The 25956-nt window shown below is 41.1% G+C and overlaps 1 protein-coding gene across 1 annotated transcript in view; it reads left to right on the top strand.

Annotated features, from left to right (window-relative positions):
• Window positions 1-25956, top strand: part of sorcs1 (sortilin-related VPS10 domain containing receptor 1) — a 146545-nt gene that overhangs the window by 83115 nt on the left and 37474 nt on the right. Inside the window, exons 3-4 of the mRNA XM_030062837.1 lie at window positions 888-987; window positions 20051-20209. Of these exons, the coding sequence (XP_029918697.1) occupies window positions 888-987; window positions 20051-20209 (259 nt within the window). The remainder of the gene's footprint in view (window positions 1-887; window positions 988-20050; window positions 20210-25956) is intronic.

The raw sequence follows: 25956 nt of genomic DNA, 5'->3' as shown, positions 1-25956 counted from the left end.
AAAGTTTTGATGCCACAGACACGGCATCGAGCGTGTTAGAATAAAAAGTGTCAAAAGAAGGTGTCGGACATCGGTCAAAACAACCTCCCTGGAGGAATGGTGATGCTTTATGCATAATGGCTTATGAGTGTGCATGTACGTTTTTGATGTGTGTGTACATGTGTGCGCTAAAGAATTCACGCCACAGTGCAATGAAATCAAAGAACGTACAGATTTAGAAAAATTAAAAAAAAATACAGTCTTAGAGAAATACAAAATGCAAGATGATAATGTGTCAGGTTGAATGTAAGATCACGTCAGGTGTTGGTTTGATTAATGTTGATGGAATGCTGAATGGATGTCAAAGCATAGTTGTAAATAACTTAAGGCTGCTCAGGTAGTATGAAAATTAAATTAAGCTCAAATATGTTTTACTTCTTCCTCCTCTTCTTATGACAGGATATAATTTCTTTACCATCATAATTTTGTTCTTTAATTTATTGTGATATGGTGCTTTTTTTAATTAGCTATTCTACACGTTTGATTTAATAACCGACAACAATCCCTGTAAATTGGAGCTGCAAAGGACAAAAAGATTATCATTGTATTAATGTTATGTACAGTGATGATTACATGAACTCAGCTGCTGTTGGAGTTAGAGAACATAAGCATTTGGTAATCCACGCCGCCTTGTTTTATTGTTTGGAAGCGGCTGTAGCCAGTGCGCGGTGACCGCAATGAATTTGGCCCCTGCACTCCCGCCGCGGTTCAGGCTGCTGTGTTGAGCGTAAGAGGGACTTAATTGCGTCAGTGCTCTTTCCCCCCGCCGCTCTGAATTCTCGGGGGGACTTTTAATTGCAACAAGTAATTCATCTAGTGTTCATCAGCCCCTTCTGATTAAATTTCAGGTCAACCGACTACGGAGCGACGTACCAGAAGCTGAATGAGAAAGTGGGAGCAAAGACAATACTCAGTTATTTGTACGTCAGCCCCAACAACAAGAGGAAGGTAATGCCCTTTTTTTTTTTTTTTTTTTTTTTTTCTTAATATCTTCTTTGGATGTGTTGGTTGCTTTTTCACTGTTTCACCCGTGAAACTCCTTTAAATGTTCCCTTAAAATGCTTCAATGGTTGTTTTTTTTTTTTTTTTTATATGTTTTCCCCCATAGTGTACAGCAAAGTCACATACATATTCTGTATCTGTTGTTTACAAGCACCTCATTGAAGCGTCACCTTTATGTTGAGTGAAATACTCAAAGCCAAGATTTGTTTTATGGCTGCAAATATCTGCATGACTTGTGCATCATTTTATATACTCGCCTTTAATTCAAGGGGTCATATTTGGCATCTAAGGAAACCTTGAGATCTCGTTGAGAATTTCAAATAAAGTTCTCGGGGTTTGGACAAAGCTCAGCTATGCAGCATGCGTTTGTAAATGATGAACTCACTGATTGGATTGCCAGTCTTGAGGAGGTTTAAGTGTTTTATTGTTTGTGGTGTCAACTAAAAGTAGCTGTACTAAAGTCAGATTCAGGCCTAGTCTGTAGACAGAGGTACAGTATGTATTATATATGTGTATATAATATAAATATATATAACATACAGTACAGGCCAAAAGTTTGGACACACCTTCTCATTCAATGTGTTTTCTTTATTTTCATGACTATTTACATTGTGGGTGGCTATTTTGAAGAAACTAGAATATAAAACATGTTTTCAGTTATTTCACCTTTTTTTGTTAAGTACATAACTCCACATGTGTTCATTCATAGTTTTGATTCCTTCAGTTAGAATCTACAATGTAAATAGTCATGAAAATAAAGAAAACGCATTGAATGAGAAGGTGTGTCCAAACTTTTGGCCTGTACTGTATATGTATTATTATGTATTATAGTATAGATGTTGTCTGTCATGTCTGCTCTATTTGATGTCTCTCTCTTGTTCTGTCATATTCCACAGTGTTAGAGAGATCCATTATAATCCATTCATTAAAATGTGGTCCCCACCCTAGCCGACCTCAAAGAAAATACTCTCTGATTTTTAATATTAATAGCTGGGCTATAGTTTCTCTGTTCCTCCTCTGACTCTCCGGAACTAATCAATTATAAACCAGATGAAGAGGGGTAAAAATGGCGAGCGTTTTAATAAATTCCAGTGTTTTAATCAAAGGCAGTCAAAGGAAGGGTTGGTATTTACAGCCGTTCCTTCTCTTTGCCCCCCCCCTCCTCCTTTTCGCCGGTATGAGGCCAAGTGACGGTCGGAGCCATCTGTCTCTGCTCGCTCCTCCTCAACCTCGCTTTCCACGTCCCTCCCTTAACTCTAATCAGGAGGGGTCATTTTCTCCTAGTTAATTATCGCCTAATAATGAAGATGAAATGCAGCCCCACCTCATCGCTCCGATCTCACCGGCCCGCCCACCCAGTCCGATCCAATGAGGCGGCCTGTCAGCGCCAGAGACGTGCTTGAGGTCAGGAGAGGTGTCAAGCACAGCAGACGGAGACCGAAAGTGAACAAGTGACAGAAAGTGCAGGCGGGACATGGGAAGGAGCGTCGCTGGCTGTACAAGGAGGCAAAGTTGTGTTCGGTCTGTTATCAGGGGAGAACTGAGATGGAGAGTCACTTGCAATAAGAGATATCGCATTATGTTACATTGTGAGAAACAGAAAGGCCAGTGACTATGAAGAAATACCTTGAGAACAATATCCTCAAAAGGAAGAAAAGTCCAAGAGAAAAGCTAAAGAAAATTCCACCCTCAGATACTTTTTTGTGTATTGATGAATCACGAATCAACGATGTTTCATGCATTCCAGCGTATTGGAATTTACCTTTTTGCTGAAGCCACTTTCTCTCATCCGGCCTCATCTCCCATCTGCTTATTAAAGCTTGTGTCGGTAACTTTTTTCCTTCACAGATCTGACGAGTCGCCATTACACAGAGGGGTCAGGCCAAATTTTTTAAAAAAGAAAGCAAAAATGTTGAAAGTTGAAAGTTGTTTCTAAAAAGTAACTCAGGAATTTTTACTCGGAGTACATTTCATACGAGCTACGGTTGACTTTTTCCCACTGAGGTAGACATTTCCAATAATGCTTCTACTTGAAGGCAGAATGAGTAGGATGTGTTGGTTGCAGTTTGCAAACACAACGTTCAAAGGTGGTCCCTCCTCCCTGGATAAACTTACTGCCAGTAGGTTTTTTTTTTTTCCTAGGATGGAAACGGAATGACATGACCGCCGAAAATGTGAACATTCCACCACATTTCTAGGCACCAGAGTCCAGCAGAAAACAGGCCAACATGGCATCGCTCCCCATCCTCATTTTCTCCTTCAGTGCTCACCAGTGGGTGAAAGCCAAGCCCAGGTTCCCTCTTGTTGTGGAACAAGCTTTGTCTGCTTCACCTATATTTTTTCTCAGTGCTGTGCTTAGGACCTGGCGTTGTGCGCTGTGATTGGCTGGGAGCTACACACCCGCTGCCCAAAGACCGACGCCCAGAAGAGTCCCGAGCTCAGCAAAACAAGAAAATCCAAGCAGAGGGCAGCGTCTCTGCGGACACACACACATCAGCACACACCTCTCGTGGCTCAGAAGTGATGAGTCTATACATCGTCCGGCTCATTCTGCCTTTAAGTAAAATATCACCGGAGTAACAATACGTCTGCTTGAGCCATTTCTGGTATTCTTTCCACCATCCAGTCCACACTCTGGTGAATCTGCTGCCCGTTTGAGACTCCTTCTGATTGATGAGATAATCATACATCACTCTCTGAGATGAAATGTTTCAGGTCATGAAACCTCTAGAGGCGGGCCTTCAGGTTAGCGATTTCTTAAGCTGCCCACGCATGATCAGTGGTTACACTATCACCCAACTCTGCGGCGGCACTACCTCCGGCGGCACACACAGCTCGAGTTCTCCACTTTTGCACCGCAGTCAAAGTTCAGTACATTTTCAGTTCAGTACATAAGGGTCTGGGAGTTGCCCTGACCAGGAAGAGGCACAGGAGGCCAAATCTGCAACGGGCCAGCAGCCCTGGGTCTGGGTGCGGCCCAAGGCACGATCGCCACAAAATTAAAATCAAATCAATCCAAAAAAAAAAAAGTGGGTGGTGGGGTGGGTTCCTTTCACTGCTGTCTCGCCCCCGTTCCCGCTGGGGCCTCCAGCTGTGCTGCTTGGGGCTTGGTGGGGGGCCCTCTTGCTCGCCACCCTGATACCCCGGTCTGGCCTCACCCCTCATTGCAATATATATCATCAATTATTATTCTTATGATCGTCATTGTCAGGATATATCGGCTCATATTAGATTATGTTATGTATGTTATCATATCATATAGTGTCATATATATATGTGTATATATATATATATATATATATATATATATATATATATATATATATATCACATAATAATGGATTACTATGCTATATTATATCATACGATGTTATACTACATATTGTGTTATATCACATCATAATGTGTTGTATCAGCTCGTATTATATTATATTATATGTGTGTATATGGGCATGTATGCTTATGTATATATATATATATATATATATATATATATATATATATTTTTTTTTTTTTTTTTTTTTTTGTTTGTTTGTTTTGTTTTTTTTAGTTATTTTCATTATATTACTATATCTTCTGTTTTCTCATCAACACACAGGCACACACACACACACACACACACACCTATATACATACCATTGCAACTTTATGTTGTTGTGTTGTGGTGGTTTGTATTGTCTGTCCACCGTCTGTATCTTGTGTTCACTTGGTGTAATTTATTTGTCCCCTATGTCACCTTGCTTATGTCACCTTGTCTGTTGCCATCTAATTTCACCAAAAAAAAAAAAAAAAAAAAAAAAAAAGTTCAGTACATTTCAACACGGACACTGTTCGCTGACCACCTTTTGAAGTGCGTCCAATCAGATTCAAGATGCCAATAGTCGAAACTGTCCTGCATTATATGCCGTTAATTTAAAAATATCACAACGGCCAGCAGTCAGACGGTGCTACCAGGTTTTACTTTCCTATATCGCTAATAGCCGAGCTACTGACAGTGGACGCTGACCCTGCGCCCGCCCGAGCGAGGAGCACAGCTCATACTGCTTATCATGTGTGAGCACCTTTACATTTCCCACAATGCTTTTCGACATGCCCCAAGGAACTCACCTGGACATGTCACATCCAGCTGGGTTTGAATGTAGATGGAGAGAGTGAAAACAATAAAGCCGGACAGTGATAGCAACAGGAAGAAAGCGAGAGCGAGATTCAAAATGCATCGCGGCCGTGTTGCATCCTGGTCTGCTGAGGCCGCTATCGGACGACAAATCGGTGTCTCTGCCTCTGCTACGATGGATTTGACCCTGTACACTGCAAAAAAGCAAAATCTTACCAAGATTATTTGTCTTATTTCAAGTCAAAAATGTCTTATTTCTAGTCAAAATATCTCATTACACTTAAAATAAGACATGATCACCTCAGAAGTAACTTGTTTTTAGACAATTTCCACTTGTTTCAAGTGAAAATTCGCTTGAAACAAGTGAAAATTTTCTTGTTTCATTGGCAAAATTTGCCAGTGGAAAAAGTGAAAATTCACTTGAAGTAAGTGAAAATTAGCTAGAAACAAGAAACAAATTTTGCCAATGAAACAAGCAAATTTTCACTTGTTTCAAACAAATTTTCACTTGAAACAAGAGACAACTGTCTAAAAACAAGTTACTTCTGAGGTGATCATGTCTTATTTTAAGTGTAATGAGATATTTTGACTAGTAATAAGACATTTTTGACTTGAAATAAGACAAATAATCTTTGTAAGATTTTGATTTTTTGCAGTGTATGACTTGCAAAATGGTAAATATGGGAAGAAGCCGAGGGACTGACCCCCGAAAGCTGACATTTACTGTTGTTGTTTTAGATTGTCGGAAATTTGATTCCTATTCAACTCCACTGTGGCTGCGCGGGACTTGTCTCGGTGTGACATCACCATCATCTCCGTTTGACTTGAAATGAGAAACAACAACAAAAGCACCCGGCAAACGCACATCCACATTGTCTGCGGCCGGGTTGTTTTACATTGTTAAAGCATAAATGGCAGTAATTTTCCTTTAAGCGTGCCACTTTAGTTGCAAAGTTTGCTGTTTTTTTCTTCTTCTTTTTTTTTTTTTGTAAGCACAGCATTACAGAAAACAAACAACAATACCGAATGATCTCAAACTTTCTATATATATATAGAGCACACAATTTGTTTTGCTCTGATTGTAATTGTTCCATAATGAATACTGTTCGTTCTGTGCGGAGCCAAGAATGGAAGATGCATGCCATGCCAATAAATAGCACCCAGCAAAATGAACTGAGCTGAAAAACTGAGAGAGAAAGCGAGAGAGAGAGAGAGAGAGAGAAAGAGAGAGCAAAGAGTCCTATCCTATTTGTTGCTACCTTTTGTTGCCGCTGCTTTTAGATTCCAAATGAATGGAATAACAGCGTATGGTCTGTGGGACCTTGGCAAGCTACGTGAGCGAGATGGTCCACCAAAAAAACCCACAAAGGAACCCGTGTAGGATCCTCTAATGAGGCGGCGCCGCAGAGAGAGCACAATGGGGAAGCACAGCAGCCTCAGAGTCCAGTTTAAACACACAGAGTGGCAGGCAGATGAAGACCTGTAAACAGCTCGATGGGTTGTTAATGTCTGTCTTCACACACCGGGACACACACACACACGGACGGGGACACAATACCGCCACGTCGGTGCAGCCTCTCGTGCACACACGCGGGGTTTCAGACAACACGGCAGGCCCACCTGTACGTGCCATCGCTCTCTTTCTTACATGTGCACACACACACACACACACACACACACATGTACCAGCTCGCTTTCTCTTTCTCTCACACATACCCTCAGTCTCTTTGTCTCAAATGCACACACACACGCACACTCTCTGTCAGTCTCTGTCTGTCTTTCTCTCAGTACGTTCAGCTCAGTTCAGTTCAGCTATGCTGCCATGACCAGATACAGTGTATCACTGCCAAAGAGAACCTCCAAGGGCAAATACGTGTGGAAATAATTTGGCCTGTGAATTACATAAATAAATAAATTAAATAATCACAACAATGTCAATGTCATTACAAATTTTCCTTTTTTTTTTTTTCCCTGCCCTTAGTCAAGTGGTTGAGTTGGTTATAATATATATATATAATATTCTAAGATATAATATCAAGCAAATACAAAATAAAATTGCAATACATTAATGGTGACTAATGATATTGTCAGTGTGTATGTTTGGTTGGCTACGTATGTGTATATGTGTAGAAGTGAATTGGACGTGTGTGTGTTAATTGGATGTTACGGTTTCTCACCCCCCTCAGAATATTTAAAAAAAACAACATAAAACCAAAAAGCTAGCATTCTGCTCTCTCGATATCCCCCTACCCCCTCTGTTCCCCAGGACTGGCATTCTGTTTTCATTTGTAACATCATCAGCCTGATAATGCTTGGTGCTTAATTAGTTTTGGGGTGTTCTGGACTAGTTGTAGTGTCAACAAGCGGAGCTGAGCCTCTGTTATTCCCTCCTCGCGCTGCTGCCAGAGCCGCTCCTCTTTGGGCAGCCAGGCTTTCCTGTGGCAGTCTGTCACGACTGACTGAGCCTGTGCCTCCTCGGCGCGGTTCGGCAGCGTGTTGAGAGCAACGGTGAACCAAAATGCGTAATATGTCACTAAAATATTTTTTTTTATAGTCACCACCGGGTGTGGAAGACATCCTGAAATTGGTTGATTTCAGTTAAATGATTAGGTTTGATGGGGATTAATGCCGCGCTCGTGTCACATGGGAGGGAAGGCAGAGGTCGGAAAGATTCCCATCAATATGACTTTTTCCGGTGATTTCTGCTTAGTGCTCTGAATGTCAAAGTGAAGGAATCCAGTGAAGTGTGGGTAAACAGTGGGAGTATGTATGACTCTCCTAAGGTTTTTGTCTCAAGTTTCTCCGAGCACTGGAGAAAGGGAAATATGCAGGCATTGTCTCCGTATTTTCCTTTTTCCCAGTAGGTGATAAAATGGGCGTCCCTAGCTGAGCCCCAGAACGCTTTCCCCCTTTTTCCCCCCTTATGGGCGGCCCTGAGTGTAGCAGAGCCTTTACAGTGAGCCCGCATGAAAAACAGCAGGAGCATGGCTCTGTTCGACCGGAATGAAACGGAACCTCCATTAATGTCACCAGAAACACCTGTTTATACCTGCAGTTTTCAAATATCAGTATGTCTGCTGTGAAAAAAAGCCTATTGTTTCTGCAGTGGTTGAGACGCTCCCATGTTTGGGAATTGTTTCTAGCTAATTTTCACTTATTTCAAGTGAATTTTCACTTTTTCCACTGGCAAATTTTGCCATTGAAACAAGCAAATTTTCACTTGTTTCAAGTGAATTTTCACTTGAAACAAGTGAAAATTGTCTAAAAACAATTTACTTCTGAGGTGATCATGTCTTATTTGTGTAATGAGATATTTTGACTAGAAATAAGACAAATAATCTTGGTAAGATTTTGCGTTTTTGCAGTGTAATGCTCCATTTTATTACAGTAACTGACTTTTAGAAAGTCTCAAATCTTGGTGGATGATGAAGATAGTAGTCAAGAATAATACTAAATCAGAAAATCCATGTTTTTAGCAGGGTTTACCATCCCTTTAATGTCAGTCAGCATGGCCAGGTATTTTGTTTTGTGCTCGTGTGCTCCAGTCCTGAAGTGTTCCCTCTCTCTCTCTCTCATGTATACAGACAAAGAAACACATGTACTTTATCTCCCTGTGTCTCTCTATTCACGCGCTTACACACACACACACACACACACGTGCGTGCACTAGTGTAGGAAGGTGGCAGCGGGTGCAGGCTCGTCACTCTTGCTGTCACCCCCGGCATGGCGCCATGTGACTGCTGCTGGTGGCAGACAAAAGCCCCTCTCTTCACCCAGTCGTTGAAGTAAATCAGGCCTCTGTGGCTACAGGGGATGGGGGGGTGGTTGTGGTGGTGGTGGGGGTAAAGCACTGGAGGTGGGGGAAAGAGAGAGAGAGAGAGAGAGAGGGAGAAACGATAGAGAACGTGAAAGAGACAGTGAGCGAGCGAAAGAGGGAAAGGGAGCGGCGAACAAGAGAAGGGGAGACTGACAGCGAACGTGGAGGAGAGAGGAATGAGCAAAAGACCAAGGAAAAAAGAGAGTGGAGTCACCGAGCGAGAGAGGGAGAGAGAGAGAGAGACCAGGGGTCAGCCGTGGACATGGTTCTGCCGAAAACAACACGTCAACATGGCAATTACATCAATTTTCATATCCTGGCTTCACATTGAGCCGGCGGATGAGAGAGCGTACGTCTCGAGCACAACATTAGGGAAAACGATTTGGGGTTTTAGCTGGAAATTTTGTGTGAGAGCACATTATTACAGTAAATAACTGTGGATGGTGGCTGTTGGGTAAATCTATCTATCTATATATATAGAAAAAAGGAAAGAAACAACACCCCACCACCACCACCAAAAAAAAGAACTTGTGGCATAGCTCACAGATTGCTGTCTCATACAAATAGGCATTGCCTCTAATGGTTTCAAATGAAAGAGGAGTTTTCCAGGGGAAGCGTATGAGTGACAGATGGATTCAACCTCTGCTACTTTACTTTCAGCGTGCGAGTTCTCTTTAAGGAATAGATGACTGATTTTTCTCATGAATGTATTGACTAAAACAACAATCACCGGGCTCAAGTGTTTTCACGGCAAAGGCCTCTATTTGTGTTCCCCGGCGTGTGCGTATGCGTGCGTGTGCGTGCGCGCGCGTGTCTGCTCGCCTTTGTGCGTGCATGCGTTTGTATGCATAGTGTTCAAAAACAATTACGGCCTTGTGTGGCTCAGACGGCAACAACAGGCAGGTGGGTGGAATATGAATTTATCCCAGATGAGATCTCTCCCACTGTTGAGGTTCAAAGACTTTTGTTCATTGCCTCTGTTTTGGAACAAGCTCAGACTTAAAAGTGAACTTTAATATTTCATGTCCTCAAACTGTCCTCAAAATGGCAATGACAAAAAGTATAGCGGGAGGAGAAACAGAGTCTCCACACCTTCAAGACAGAACGGAGAGTGTCCAAGGCATGGTGATGCAAGAAGTCGCATTATTTAATACATAAACTTTCGATAACGGTATAAAGTTGATGCTTTTCTCCGTAACAGAGTTAAGTGTCACCCTCAGGACAGTTGGGGAGTTCATTCCCAGGTTGGTGCAGTGAGAGAACAAACTTAAAAAGGTATAACCAAACCTTTGTTCCCCAATTTTTTTGTTATTGCATTTTTTAAAAATATTTTTTATATATTAAAGTCCTTTGTTTTCACTACAAAACTATATTTGGACTTTTTCCTTTTTGCTAAATTCATTAAAAAAAATGTAGTTTTCTTTATGACCTGATGCAGGTCCTGCACTCTCAGAAAATATAGCTCATAACTGCACCTTTAGGGGTACAGTGGCTTGTCACTTGGGCCTCCAAGGTGCAGCCTTGATACCTTTGACACTGGGGACTTATTGTTTGTAGCTTGTAGACACCAGTCTGGTTCCTACATCAGAACTACAATATTGACTGGAGAATTGTATTACCTGTTTTTCATCTCTAAATATCTACAAAGCTGATTTAATTTCAAGGCTACTCAAGTTAAAACTCGAGTTAAAATCTACCGTAAACTAATATTTATAACAAACACTGGCTCCTGATACTGTACTTTAACATTTAGAGGAAATGGTACATATATGTAACTTTTACTGTTTAGGAACATATATCTAGTGTTTTGGCTCTGAAGTTCACATAATTACCTTGAGGTCCAATAATTGGCCCCTGGGGGGGGATATTTGTGTAGTCTGTACCTTAGGGGACAGAAATGGACTCCTACCGTACCCTTGTCTCTTTATATCACAGTGTTAATGACAGTTTGCATAAGCTTTCCTCTTCGTTTAGAGTAAAAATGCAGTTGATTATTTTCAGGATTTCATTTTTAAAAGGTGTGCAGAAAAATTTTTGATGACAAAAACTTGAAATGATGGTCACCACGTACACTCCACCTCCATCTCCAATAAATAAATAAAGTTCGATTTTGACATCATTCCAATTGTTCAAATAGTTTGCACGAAAATTGGTGGCCCAAGGTGTGCATGGCAGTGATTATGATTAACTTTCGTTAAACATGCAACATGTGGAACTGGCGTATCTTGATGGTAACATGGTGTTGGTGGAGGTATGCTTTTTTCTGAGTGCTGTTTTTCTAGTTTAATTTTGCTTCCCCTTTTTTTCCTCATTCATTTTCTTTCTCCCTTTTTTAGTAGCATACATACATTTTTTACTGGAAGTCAATTTGTCTTTTGTTGTTTATGTATGCACTAACTGGTGAATTATAAAAACAAACTCCTACACAGTGTCTATCTTGCAGTGATACATTTGCCTGATGACGGTGATCAAGGTCTAGCACTGAAATGTCGCATTAAATGTATCACTGCAAGTTAGACAGTGTGCAAGAGTTTATTTGCTGCTTTTGATCTACTCCTTCTCCTTCTTTAATGCACCTGTCTTCTGAAATAGATTTGCAGAGTGTTTTTCGGCTCTCAATTTAAAAAAAAAAAAGGAAATATCTCACCTCCAGAGACAGAAGTCAAGAGGAGAGTTACCATTTATTTCATTTATTTATGGAAATCAAATTGCGTGCAGAAGAAGCACACAAAAGCCATTTCCAGTTGGAATTGGCTGCATATTTTCAGTTCATTAAAAAAAAACACATAAAAAAAGACATTAAAGATTTTGATCACTAGCTCTGTAAGGAGCCAGTGCACGCGAGATGAGCCCCAGTGAATCAGCTATGCCGTGCTGGCTGGCCGGTTTGGTTTGCTGGCTGGCTGGCTGGCTGCAGCAGCGTGTATGCAGCGGTGGCAATGCAATCGAGGACAAGCTCAGAGATGAGGGTTTTGTTGGGGGAAGGAGCTCGCTGCTGAGGGGGATGGAACATCTGTCAGCCCTAAGGCACAATCTCCAAATGGCTGCCACGAGTGGAGAGGCAAGCGCCCTGGAGCCCACGAGGAGAGGGCAGAGAGAGACAGAGGCAGGGGGAAGTGATACAGAGGGAGAGAGACAGACGAAGAGGAACGAGCTGAGAGAGGGGCGACGCAAATGCAGACAGACAGAGAGATGGAGAGAGGACGGGAGGCAGACAGAGACGGGCTGACAGAGGGTGTGTCACAGAGACAGACAGTTACAGAGCGGCGGAGACACAGAATAGGAGTTGTAAGGGGAGTGTAGCCAGGCTCACACAGGAATACCACATACAGAATCATAATGTTGCCCTGCGTAGCCTAACAGGTGGCATGCACCAAATAGCATGTGCTGTTATGTTATTTATTAATCTTCTTTCTTTCTTCTTCTTTCAAGTTTATTAATCCCTCTCGTTGCACATGTGTGGAGCAGCATGTACATAAAACATAAAATAAAAGACAAATACACTGATGAACTGATGAGTGAAGGCATTAAGTAACAGATCAAGATGTCTAAACTCGAAATGCTCCGAGTCAATTCACCAAACCACGTCTTGCTTGTCTTATCTGCCTTCATTCACATATAATGAATCTGTAGCTCTGTGTTTGTACACTCAGCCTTTACACTTTCCGATTTATGCGTTTGGGTGAGGGCGGCGAGCCCGGCGCAGAGACTACATCCAATTACCAAAAGGCTGAGACTGACATGTTACTGTTAGTCAGGTCCGGCAGGGTCTGCTTGAGCCAAAATGTCAGACAGTATTCAATTAGCCGGGGCTTAAATGCCTCCGATCAAGAGACAACACTTGTGTTTAATAAGATGGATCAAACAGTGGAAAGCCGCTGATCGATGAAGTGGATCGGCCTGGAGGGGGAGAGATAAGTCATAATTAGAAATACCTGCATCACAGTGTTTTTATTTGGGTGTATCTTTATCTTTATATCTTTCCAGTACTCAGAACCCTACAGATCAGCGTTGGACGGCAGCGCTCATCATGAATATTCATGCCAAGAAGTCGTGAACAAGGATTGATTTCCTATGCACTGTCATTTCAGACAATTGGCTAAGTTAACATGGTTCCACATGGGCGCACATGGGCCGTCCCGGTACTTTATAGGCTGTAGCTATAGCTCATTAGCGATGCCCCAGTCTTTTTTTTTTTTTTTTTTTTTTTTAATGTCCGTTAGCAGAGCAAAGTTATTAATTGTTAAGTTTTGGTTGAACTCTCAGTTGACAGTGGAGACAGTCAAATATTTAACATTGACTAACATTACGACAGCCTAATAAAAAATACAAGAGTTGTTTAAATTTAATTCCCTAATAATTTAAAAATGCATGCTCTGGATCTCTGTGTGCGTTGCTGTATTATTTAGCATCAATAACAAGAGATACAGGGGACACCCTCCTATAGATGAAAGAAAATCCGCAAAGGATCAATCAGAGATTTTGCCCTCCTGATAAATAACTGCCTTCCGCCTGCATTGATTTCAACGCAATGTAAGAACAGCATGCAGTGGTGAAATTATGATATCGATCTCGTTTTATTGTGTTGCTCCGTCTTCATGCATAAAGCGTTGATTTTTACCTGGTCTGCCTGTTTGCGAGCCAGTTCGGTACATCACTATTGGCTTTATGTTTGCCTCAGCCCATTAATTCCTATTGACTCCCAATGAAACATTACCCAGAAGTACAAATATATTCATATTTTCCAGTGTCCAAGTAAAGCTGTTGAGTCTCTTTGTATGGGTGAATATTAACCTGTTCTTACTATTTAAAGGTATATGTCTGCCATTGTGCAAAGCCTCTTTTGAATGCATCTCAATGCAGTGTTAACTACAATGTAAACTCGCATTTATTCGAACCGTGATGAGGCGATGAATGAACTTGAGCTGTCGGAGGATGATGTGAAGTCAGTGTTTGCCTCTGGAGAGAGACAAAGGGAGCTCATTTAGTGCCTTAAATAGTAAGAAGCTTATGGCTTATTATTGATCTGTATCTAAATGCAATATAGGATGAAAGCATAGAGGCCTTTAATTGTGGCGCCAAGATAACTTCAAGTTACTTCAAGAAACCTCGTGCGGGGTAGTTCAGATAAAGTTTGAGAATCAACACACACACACACACACACGGCAGTTCGTCTCATTTAAAGTCATTACAGTTGCCTGCTTCCTTGCCTTCGCACCTTTATTGGCTCTGGTGATGCCAGGAGATGTGGAGACCTTTATTCGGTGCAGCCCATGTTTACTACTGACATTTATCTCCCTCTTGTGAATACCTCGCTCTCTCCCAGCCAGACTCGCTCCACCCCCTCCCCTGCCTCTGGCTTAAGCACGACCCACGGCAAAACTCCTCCTTTCCCATTATCGACAGCTGACATACAGCAGATATGAGCTATTCGGCCACATTCCCTCTCTGGGAAGAGTGTTTGCGCAAAATAACTCTGAGAATATTACCTACTTTATCTCTTTTGGATGGCGGGGTGCATTGTGCCTCATCAAACAAAGAGAATCCCAGACGACAAGTGAAAAATGATTTGGCAAAGTGATCTGTCCCTTCTGTGTCTCTGTTCCACTCTCTTTCTCCGTCTCTTGCTGGCTCATCGGGGTCGGGGTGCAACTTAAGACGTAGAAAGAGAAACATGCACGACATTCATAGCTAACTCCACAAAGGAAGGTAAGAGGAGTCCTACTTGGAAGGGAATGTGGACAAATTGATTGTGCCTTTGTACAGTCGAGTATGCATTGTTACCGCTCACACTTTTAGAGCGAGCGAAGACCTTCGCAGTAAGTGGTTGCAGTGGAGATAACCGGAGATAAATCAGCACCTCTCAATGGCCCTGTTTACTTTGGCTCCTGGTTTTACTCAGGAATCAAAGTAAACGGGAAGTGGGGTCGCTCTGGACCAGCTTGTTTACTCCCATGAAGTCATTCCCAGCCAAGTTGTCATCGCTGTAGAAGCTGGAAAATTGACTTGCCCCAGAGGATAAATCTTAAACCCTTTCTTTGTTCCACTTCTTAAATGTCCTTTCCCATCTGAACCCGCTTGAACCTCTGACAACAACAAAAAAGCGAATATTTATTGCTGGGGCAGTGTGTAAATTAGGCATAGATTTACAGAGCAGTCACAATCCAATTACTGAGTGACTGTGTGAAATGGAAAATATAGAGCTAATTTCATTAATATTCTATCTCTGAGTATTTACTGCGGCAGTGGAGTTAACTCAAGTATTCCTTACACATATCTTAAATGTCCTCCAGCCGGCACATACGCTTCATTAACCTTTGTCATTTTCAACCTTTTTGGCCTTGTAATTTACGGTCTATCACGTGCACCCTCGCACACACACACGCGCGCCCATGCACGTACAGTCGCCCTCCTCCGTCCCGCAGAGACTGCAGAGCAAGGAAATTAAACAATTCTGCGAGTGTAAGTGTGGATTTTTAGCACTGCCCTGATAAGAAAAGTTTCATGGTTCGTGCAGTTGCCAGGGATTGTGATCCAGGCTGTCCGGGTCCTGAAAGGATCGGTTAAATTAAGTGACAGGGACAGCAAATCAGTGGTGTCCCTGAAATTCCTGCCCTGGTCGTGACCGTAGCACCAAGTAAAACCACTTAAAATGCATTTTCAAAGCTCAAATATGGATGGCAGTGGTTAAAAAAAAAAAAAAAAAAAAAAAAAAAAAATCTCATACCCTGCAAAACTAACTTTTTCTGGGGGAAAATATAAGTTGGACATTATTTTTTATCTATTTATTTATTTAGCCCTTACAAAACACATTTTTCAACTGTCATGTTTTTGCTTTGATTCCTCTCAGGCAATTTTCGGAGGGTCGTTAATTCCGCTATTCTTATTCTACCGTGCCCATGTATTTGATTAACACATTGCGTTGACTCGGAGGAGCCCCGACAAAATAAATGTATGCGATCTCATTTGAACATCAGGACGCACAAGTTTTTATTTTGAATCTCTTTTGCATGCATGCACGGGGGGCTTAAGGGGGCTGGCGTGGGGTGCGGCTTGATCATAGAATTTGAAGGAGGCGAGGCCCACACAATTTCACATTATCTTCTAAAGCTGAATATCATTATCTCCTTGGAATTATTTCTGTGTTGCGGCATTTGTCCTCCAACCTTTTGCCTTTTTTTTTTTTGTGGAGGAGGTTCAAGTGAAGGTTCTTTTACACGGCATATAGCCAAACAAACCGAAAACACAGCCTCATGCATCAGAGGCTTAGAAATCTCCATATTCCATTTACACACCTCACCGGGACGTATTGATTTCCATATTCTAATGCATATTACTGAAATAAGCATTCCAGCAAGTATGTCAAATTGTATAAAGTGCCTATAATCCCCCATTCACCACAACTGCTTCAGCCAATTATAAACCTGTCTAGTATTCCAGCGGTGTTGCAGTTCCAGGGAGTGAGCAAAACGTTAATTGGGATTTGTAGTTCAGACAGTGTTTGAGTGCATTTGATTGGATTGGTCGGCATGTGGCTCACGTATGTGGTGCTATATCTGCCTCCTGTGATTGATGAACTGGTGTTTGTGGGTCTGCCCACCACGGCTGCCATTAACCAGGCGTATGCTGACAAATGACTCGCCAGCATGAGAGACCAGAAACACTTTGCAATATGGCGCCATACTGAGAAATATATTGACTGTGAGAGCAGTGCACATTCCCGTCCCCACAGCTGTCTGAAGACAGTAACAATGGGCAGGCAGAGGCTGTCACGCCAAGGGCCGTGTTTAATCTAAGACCTTTGCGTGGCACCAACACAACTTGTTGTGGACGATTATCATTCACTTTTTATAGCTTATTCATACATCTGTGAAAGTATGATATGACACACTGACAAACTTCTGTCGTGCACTGAAAGGCCTCACGCCTGAAAGAACTGAAAGGACCATTAGGTAATCCATAACATACACTGACCTCAGAGGGCGACCAAGCAACAGTGAATTAAAAGGTTACTATATATATAGTAACCTTTTAATTCAAGGTTACTATATATATAGTAACCTTTTAATTCACTGTTTAAATGTCTCTTCTGGCATTTATTCCTTATATTCCTTATTAGCGCATATCAAATCAGATAATGTGTGATATGCATGTGTAAACAGAATAATTCAAAGAACTTGTAATTGACTTTTTTTCTTGTCTTTGTGTGTGTAATCATCTTGTGAATTTTTATAGTGATATCTGAAAGTAAAATTTGGAACCCCTTTCCCCTGTGTGTTAAAAACAGTGGTTTTTGGTAATATGTGGTCATAAATAGGTGATTTTCAAAACTTTCCACCAATGGGATTCCTTGGGACTTTTTTTCCCCTCACTCAGGACAAACTGAGGATACAAAATCAGTTGAGTTTGCTTCTCTTGCAATTTGTCCTAGGTTGACCCCAGTTTTGGCCTAAAATTACTGGACTATATCCACATGTGTGCTATAGAGGGCTGAGTGTGTGAAAAGGCCCGATTCACAAAATGTGCCTCAGGACAAAACTTATTAACTATCCTAAGAAACTGTTTAGAGGACCATACCCATTCATTTGAATCTTTAGCCCAATTTCCAAATTTGAATTTTTGGTTGAAACACCCACCGTATAATATTCTGCATCAACATTCATAAACCACAGATCTGATAATTAACTGTGCAAAGCAAATGTTTCCTCAGGGTCTATTAAGTCATCAAAACACAACAGTGCTGCTGGTTTTTAGCAAAACTAATGCAGACAACTTTATCACGGTGATGAAATACTGGCATGGAGAAAGTTTTGAAGTTCCTGAAAGTTCATTTTCATATCGTAGTGGGATGAATGGAAAAAAATAAGATCCATCATAAGCCATGTCTCATGAACAATCAAGCGGGAGGGTAGGAATCAGAGAAAAATGTACTATACGCTAAAATTAATAACAAAATCACATGAGAATGATGGGAGTGGGTGGTCAAGTCGGTTTCAGTGCTGCTGGGAGGATGAAGGACTTACTTTATACTTAAACAAAACTCTGCACATGAACTCAGACATATTTAGAGCTGAAAATAGTCTCTGCTTATTGACATTTTTGAGACTCTCAACTTGGCATATACAAAGTCAAAGTACAGGAATTCAACAGTGCAGACATATGAAAGCTTTAATGTGAACACCACCGCATTACATCACTTGAAACTATAAAATGTGCTTTTCAAAGAAAAGGGGTGCAGAAAACCAGCGACCTTCAGAAAAATAGGAATGGTCATTCTGAAGTTGCACGCAGCTCACAAATTGTCAGTTGGTTACTGCAAGAAAAAACTGCAAGACAACAGAAATCATCCTTCAGTGGGTACAAGCCCAGCTACATGTGACCCCACTCCAGAGATAAGTCACAATATACTCCTGATCAAAATCTTAAGACCAGTTGAGAAAGGTTTTTTGCCTTTGCCATCAGGAGGTCATGACAGTGTGGATACCTGACAGAAAATGACACTGAATCCACATTTTTGTGAAGATTTTAAAGCTTTTAAAGCTGTGGTCTTAAACTTTTGATCAGCTGATGAACAGCCTATTTCAGTTTAATGGTTGTTTGCAATAAATTGCTTACTCAAAAAATTTTTTTGTCTCACTCCTATTTCTTCTTTTTGCATTTTGAAGCTCTACTTAGAACCTTTTTAAGATCCAACAATGCAAAATGTAAATTCTTGCAATTTCTCAACTGGTCTTAAGATTTTGATCAGGAGTGTATCTCCACAATATATCCTCAATAGACCCAGCTGTCTTTATTTGTCGTTTAAAAAGACCACTAACAATTGGGAAAGTTAAGAGGATTTTTGAGGATGAAATTAACAATGTTTTGATTCAGAAATTAATTAACACTCAAGTCAGTGAATAGGAAACAGCTAAGAATTTTTCTGAGGCAGTTGTTTTTCCCCTTTAAATTCTTCCTAGCTTTGAAATGAATAAAACATAGAGCATCTGAGAAGCTATGGCCCAGGTTGATGTTCCAGCCAGACACTGCACCTGGTGATTTCACCGATTAGTTCCTCTTCTCTGGTTGAAACTGTCCTTCATTACTGATGTCTTTGTTTCCAGGTGGCTGGCATTAATATGTGACCAGTGATTTGCCTCTGCAGTGCCACTAACCCCCAGTTGCACTGGTGGGAGACGTGCTAACCAGGCATCTAGTCTGTCCTGAACAGACTGCCCAGCATCCTGCAGTTGATATGCATCATTACAAACAGGGGTTACTCCGGGGGCAGATATTTGCCAAGCTAAGTGGCAGTCAGCCTTTACTATTGACAATACAATGACTGCAGGCGCACACACACACGCATGCACGCACAAATGCATGCAGCAGAACGCACAAACCCATAAACGTGTATTCTCAAACTCTGCTTTCTACACACCGCTAATGACGAGAATGCTTGTAATTGTTCAAGTCCACGGATTTAATTAGATTTGTGGCTGATTTTAAACCGAGGGTTTTATTTTTTTCCTCAGTCTGAAAATTTGGTACAGTCACAAAAATGGTGGACCTCTAAGAAAAGACGGAAGCTCCTGGGAAATTAGTGCTTTCAAGGCCTGACTGAGCATAGAGAATGAAGAGGGAGAAAAACACAGCAGAAATCAAACTGATGAGACACGCGCACACACACACACACACACACACAGCTGCTCACACAGACACACAAAAACACACACTTGCTGCAAGATGCATCCAAGAGTGTCTATCTCATACTGATTATGATATCATCAAGCTGAACAGAAAGAAATTATTAATTGAGATATAGCATGACTGGTGAATAACTGACAGCAAAGATGACAAGTTTGAAGTTGCCAATCTGGAGCCGCGGTCAGTTATGATAATGTGCTTTATATTCCAAATTAGATATGGTAATCAGTCTTGACTTGTCTGTCTTTATCCTCTGTTTTGAATATTTAGGCCACGCTTTCTTGCTTTTTGTTTTCAGAGCTGGCGTCCACACAGTGAAACTTCACCGCTTACCTTTTTTCCTCTGTATCCCGTGACCTTTCTCATCCAGCTTTCCTTGTTGTGTTCTTATTCAGATCATGCTGCTGACTGACCCGGAGGTGGAGAGCAGCCTCCTGATCAGCTCTGATGAAGGAGCCACCTACCAGAAGTACCGGCTCAGCTTCTACATCCTGAGCCTGCTCTTTCACCCGGAGCAGGAGGACTGGATCCTGGCCTACAGCCACGATCAGAAGGTGAGAGAACAGGCGAGGCTAGTATTAGGTTGGGTATTAGCTTTCTATTTACACCGCCAAAAAGAAGCCGAGTGCCAAGTCAGACAAGGAGCACGAGTCCTGGGGTGCAGCGCCTGCGAGCACGCCGGATCAGTGTGAGATGCTGCTATGCCGGAGTTTAGCTCAAAGCTCATACTGAGAGTTGACAGAGTTTGTTTGAGGGAGGGGGGAGGGGGGTGGAGGTGGGACGGGGGCGGCAGACAGATAAGGATGAATGGTATAATGCTGTCATTGCAGGTAGTTCCAAACTCACCGTGGCTGTCAGCGCGCAAAAGGAGCAATTTTCTAAGAAGAGCTGATTGTTGACGCCACCGCCATGTGCAGTAATAACCGAGTCAGAGGCTCAAATACACCAAATCAACTTTATTCATAACCTTCTCTAAATGGCACGGCTCATTAAGGCCGGGGGAGTTTTCGTGGCACAGCAGTTTTGGGTGATATGTTTTTTTTTTTTTTCCCCCCTAAAATTACAAATCCTTGGAAACCTTGTAAGCTTTCATGGACATTAAATAGTTACCTGGCTGGGATGTGCTATAATTATATCATCAGGACAAATGGAAAACCAACAGTGTGGGAGGAAAATGTGAAAATGTCCACAACACATTACAGCAGGTCAAATGCTTCTCCCCCCCCTGTGCATCTTACACATGAAGTTAGACCAAGCACTCGGTGGCTTAATATGCCCATGGTGCCGAGTCTCTTAAGACATATTCATAATATATTAAACTGTAAATCCTCGGAATTACAGCGCTGGAGACCGAGTGCAAATGTTTTTCAAATAAATAATCATCTAATATAGGAGACAGTGTCTGAGCAAAGATAATTATCTGTGAAGAAGTGAGAAAGGGACAGTAATGTAGAACGGATATCTTCCAGTTTTCTTCAGAGGTGCAATTTATAGCCGTTTTAGGAGTGACCATTTGCATTAATAAAATGCTTTTCTTGCAGCCGAGCCCATTTGGGTCTAATGTTTCAATTCAGATGAATAATGAAGGCATTCTCTTCTCTCTCTCTCTCTCTCTCTCTGTGCATGTGTGTGTGTGTGTGTGTGTGTGTGTGTGTGTGTCAGCACACCTCTCAAGGGACTCTTAGTTGTCGGTCCCTTCTCGAATGTACATCACACCTGCATTGTGCAGCGAGTATAATCTCTCAGGCACACATGCTTATGCGGCACACTCGTGCAAGCAAGCAGGCAGACAGGCAGGCACACACACACACACACACACACACATTTGTGCCACATAGTCAAACGTGTTATTGTGTGATGCATTTGAGATGCCTAAAACCGTTTAACACCACCAGATTCTTGATAAGCAACTTTTCCGTTTAATTTTATTGCAGACTTTATTTTATTGGCTCCAAATTAGTTTGAGACAGTATGTAATGCATGGCTTATGTAAATGAGAACACGTAAACAAGGATGTGATTTCTCATACCAATCTTGAATCATTCTGTTCCTACTATGCTGAAGTTACTGTGTTATCAATGTGCTGCGAAACCTTAGGTTGTCAGAATGAAACATTTTGCACATTTACTTAGTGATCAAAGTAACTGTGCCATTCTGAAGCCAGCAGTCCATATAGTTATGGAGCTGATCAGTTCCTCATCATATCACACTCGTATCCTGCCACCCACTCGCCCTGGTTATTAACATACTGCAAGCGAATGAACGCCCAGCAATATCACTTTGGAAAATGTCTTGATGTGATCTGAACTGTGTGGCTGAGGTACCAAATGAGAGTCAGACAGCTTTCAGCTTGATCAGGAACTGGATTTTTGTCCATTTTGCTGGTTTCCCCCCATATTTTCATGACTATTATGTTAGAAAAACGTATGATCGCTGGTGCAACTTCAGTCTTTGTCATTGATTTAATAGGCCTCTCAAGGCTGACAAAGAACAACCACATTTGGCACGTGGACTCCGCTGGCCACCCCCTACTTTGACAAGTCCATTCTGATTGGCCCAGTGGTGGCACTGTAATTCTCACATTTCAAATCCCTCCACACACACATCCAGGTTTCCTAGATCTACAACCTCAGGACTTCCTACTTTGCTACTTTGTCTTCTGTGCAAACCACACAAAGTTCCTATATACTAGACGCACATGGATGGACTGATTTGCCACTATTGTTAAATTAATTTGCAAAACAAAATGGCCAAGTCAGCCAAGTTGCCATAGAAAAATACTGGCATTTTTACATTTCTACAAATCAAGTATACGTTGAAGCGTTCAAGTTTTGCGATGTAGCGAGCGTTGGTGATATGGAACGTATTTTTATTTTTGAATTGTTGCCATTTCAAAGTAGTATTTTTCGGTTTGCAGAAACATAAAACAGCAATGCTTTAGTCTGGCAACTGGGTTTGGCCAATTCCATCGCAGTTTCTTCAATCATAAAAATAAGTAGATGTTATGACCTAGATGGTTTAACCCATTAATGCAAGTTTTATGGGGGAAGGTCAGATCTTTTGTACAGAGGCAAAATTTGTAATTACATCTTCAAAACTGAAGTGTTCTCATCAAACTGAAGACCAGAGATGTCTGCACTTTCAACACAATGTCAGCCATGTTTAAACTGAATGCGTGCATGTTAATTGGCCTACTGGGGAAGGCATAGATGTTCTAATCAAAAGATTGCAGTCTCAAATGTCGATTTACCATCACAATGTCACGAATAGCCAATTAACAGAATGTTGTTATGATAATGCATGTTTATTTAAGCCATTTTAAGGCTGATTAATGATGAAAAAGCCTGGCGGAGGATTATTTGACAAATGAGCTAGGATCTCAAAGCATTTTTCTCCTGTGCTTGAAGCTGCTGGGGGGGAAAAAAATGCAAAAATACTACAGTACAACAGTATGATTTCTGAAATTCTCCCACCATCCGATTTCAAAAATTGGAATACCTCAAAAACAGTGCATACAGATCAAAACCTACCCCTGCAGTTGGTTTGATGACTTGACAGTGTCAAACATGAATTGATTTGTCATTTCAACCTCTCAACATGGTGCTTGTATTGCCACAATGACACTGAAATGGGAGCTGTAGTCAAGTTCTCAAACTTTAAGGCTGCGGTAGTGCAATACCTGTCCCTTTATTTTCATTTTTTTTACCCTCATCTTTTGGAAATGTCAGGCTCACTAGGTAGAGCACCTGCCTCTCCAGCTCATGATGGTACGTGAAGTAGTCCAGCTCTGTTGTTCCTGAAGTCAAGGGTGAATGATTTACATCACATTTGTTTTAAAAGCCCCAACTCCCACACCATAAGATAAACTGTCATAACATCTCTTTCCTTTTTTTAAAACTCGTTTGTAGGTGGCAGTTTGTCCACTGAACTTCATGCATAACTTGTCCACAAAACATGTTTGAAAGGTAGTAGTGTGCTAAAATAATGTCTCAAGTCTATATTCAGATGTTATGTTTTCTTGCAACATCTTTATTTAAAGATGTTAAATTCGTGTCTTTGAACATGCTGAAGTAAATGTCACAAATGCCACCTTCATTTCATCTTCTGCATCTGTTTCTTCTGCATGCTCTTTGCGCTTGAATGCTGCAATCATGGTTGGTGGCTATACGATCCATTTGAATCTGATAAAGTCATTTGTCAGTCAACTGGCATTCTTTCAAGCCGTGCTTCATGACCCGTGCACAGGGTTCAGAGGCTCTGGTGTCAAAATGTACAGCAGCAGGGGGCTGTCACGGTGAAAAAAAAAAAAAAAAGAAAAAAGAATCAGCTCAGTGTCAAGTTATAATGAGAAACCCTTCTTGTTATAACAAGATGTATTTCTTGTCATCACAAGATATTATAATGTTTTATTGACATTTTCTCATTATTAAAAAGTACCAGCTCATGTTATAACATCAAATATTTCATATTTTAATGACATCAGTGGGTCTCAGCGAGTGTGGACTTGTCATGAACTGGCACTTGCCTTTCAGAGCGTTCTGATGCATCACCATGGTCCAAAACACAAAGCGCTGCCATATATCACAGTGCCATCCATTGTGCTCAGCAGCAGCATAATCTCACCATGTCTCAACTCGAGCATGAAACACAGTAGAACTTGATCAAATTGTGGAAATGAGCCATTTTGATTTTATCCATGCTCTTTATGCTGTTTTCTCACTGAGCTATGCCAGATCTTTTCTCATGTTATAACGAGATATGTTAGTTTCGCATAGCAAGAAATGTTGAATGTTCGAGATGTTTCAGAAATATCATGCAAGAGGTTGTGCTGTTATTCTGAATATCATCACGACTGTGGTTTGGTCATAGAAGATAATCTCAGTTCTACAGACAATGTCTTTCATCAAATTATGATAAGATGCAACCGATTATGATTTCCTCATTTAATCAATTTTTGGCTCCATCACCAGAAGTAGTTCCATGAGAAATCAAGCAGCTGAAATGAACATAAATAGTATCCACTGTTATTGCTTTCTAGCCCCAGAAACTGTCTGTAAAGCAGCGCTTCCTGACTCTAATCTCAGCCACAGCCATAAACAAAACCAAAACCACAGCCTGGGAGGCAGCGCTGCCAGTCAACAGTGGGGACAGTGGTCATAAAAAAGTTTTATTTTGGCATTTTATGGCTTTCAGAAGTGAGGATAACATACATACATCATACGGTGTATGAATGTTATCCTCACATGCTAATGTTATACATGCTAATGTATGGTGCATATTAAATTAACAGTATATTCAAATATGTAACAACTTTGCCAAACACCATTTTCTACTCATTGTTTCATCCATTTTAAACATGTCAAAAATTCATTTCATTTTCATCATACGCAGGAAAAAACAAATCCTGAAAGAGTCCCAAAATTATTACAACACTGAAGAAGTCTGTGCTCTACAAATTAATATTTAATCAGTTCTAAATGTGCCACTTCTGACAGGATTAACAGCATAAATTACTGGGTGGCATAGGTGTGCTGAAAGAGAGATTTCTAAGGAGAGGGATTCCCAAATATTTTCATGTGAAGGACTCCTAAAATAAATGCACAGTTGTCTGATCGACCACCTTTAACCCTCCTGTTATCTGAATTTGACCCAATTCAGTGTTTAATATCTCTAAATACACGATTAACATTGTTTTTGTTTGTTTTTTTGGCTTCGTATTTCTTGGCTTTTCCTAATTTAGTGGGGACAAGTGGGTAAAAATAAAATTAACATATATTTTCAATGTCCTGGACACATTTTGGAGCTGTAGGTGTTACTAGGCTTTACACACATTTGCTTTATCTTGTTTGGATGACACTGAGGGACTATAACATGCCATTTATAATAATCAAAAAAACTCACTTGTCTCAAATTTTCTTCAGGGCCCTCACCTAACATCAGCACACCTGTAGTAGTACCACAACCACTGATAGTTAATGTGACATTTGGGGGAGAGAAACCTGATTCCCACAAGACCCTAGGTTATGTTTTATGTAAGGGGCTATTTAGATAGTCAACAAGACACATAAACTTGGGTAGCAATTTTTATTATAATGCTTTTCAGGAGGTTTAAGATACTGGAGTTGGTAAATCTGACGCTAACAGATAGATAGATAGATAGATAGATAGATACTTTATTCATCCCGAAGGAAATTCACAGTTTTTCAGCACTATCCACAGATTACAGATTAAATAAATAAAAAATAAAGAATAAGATCTAAGTACAACAGAATAAGATCTAAGTACAACCCAGTGTGCAAAA

The sequence above is a fragment of the Myripristis murdjan genome, chromosome 1 (genome assembly GCF_902150065.1).
Source record: "Myripristis murdjan chromosome 1, fMyrMur1.1, whole genome shotgun sequence".
In the NCBI taxonomy this organism is placed as follows: Eukaryota; Metazoa; Chordata; class Actinopteri; order Holocentriformes; family Holocentridae; genus Myripristis; species Myripristis murdjan.
Note: the sequence above shows the minus strand (reverse complement) of the source record. Positions and strands in the feature narration are given on the sequence as shown.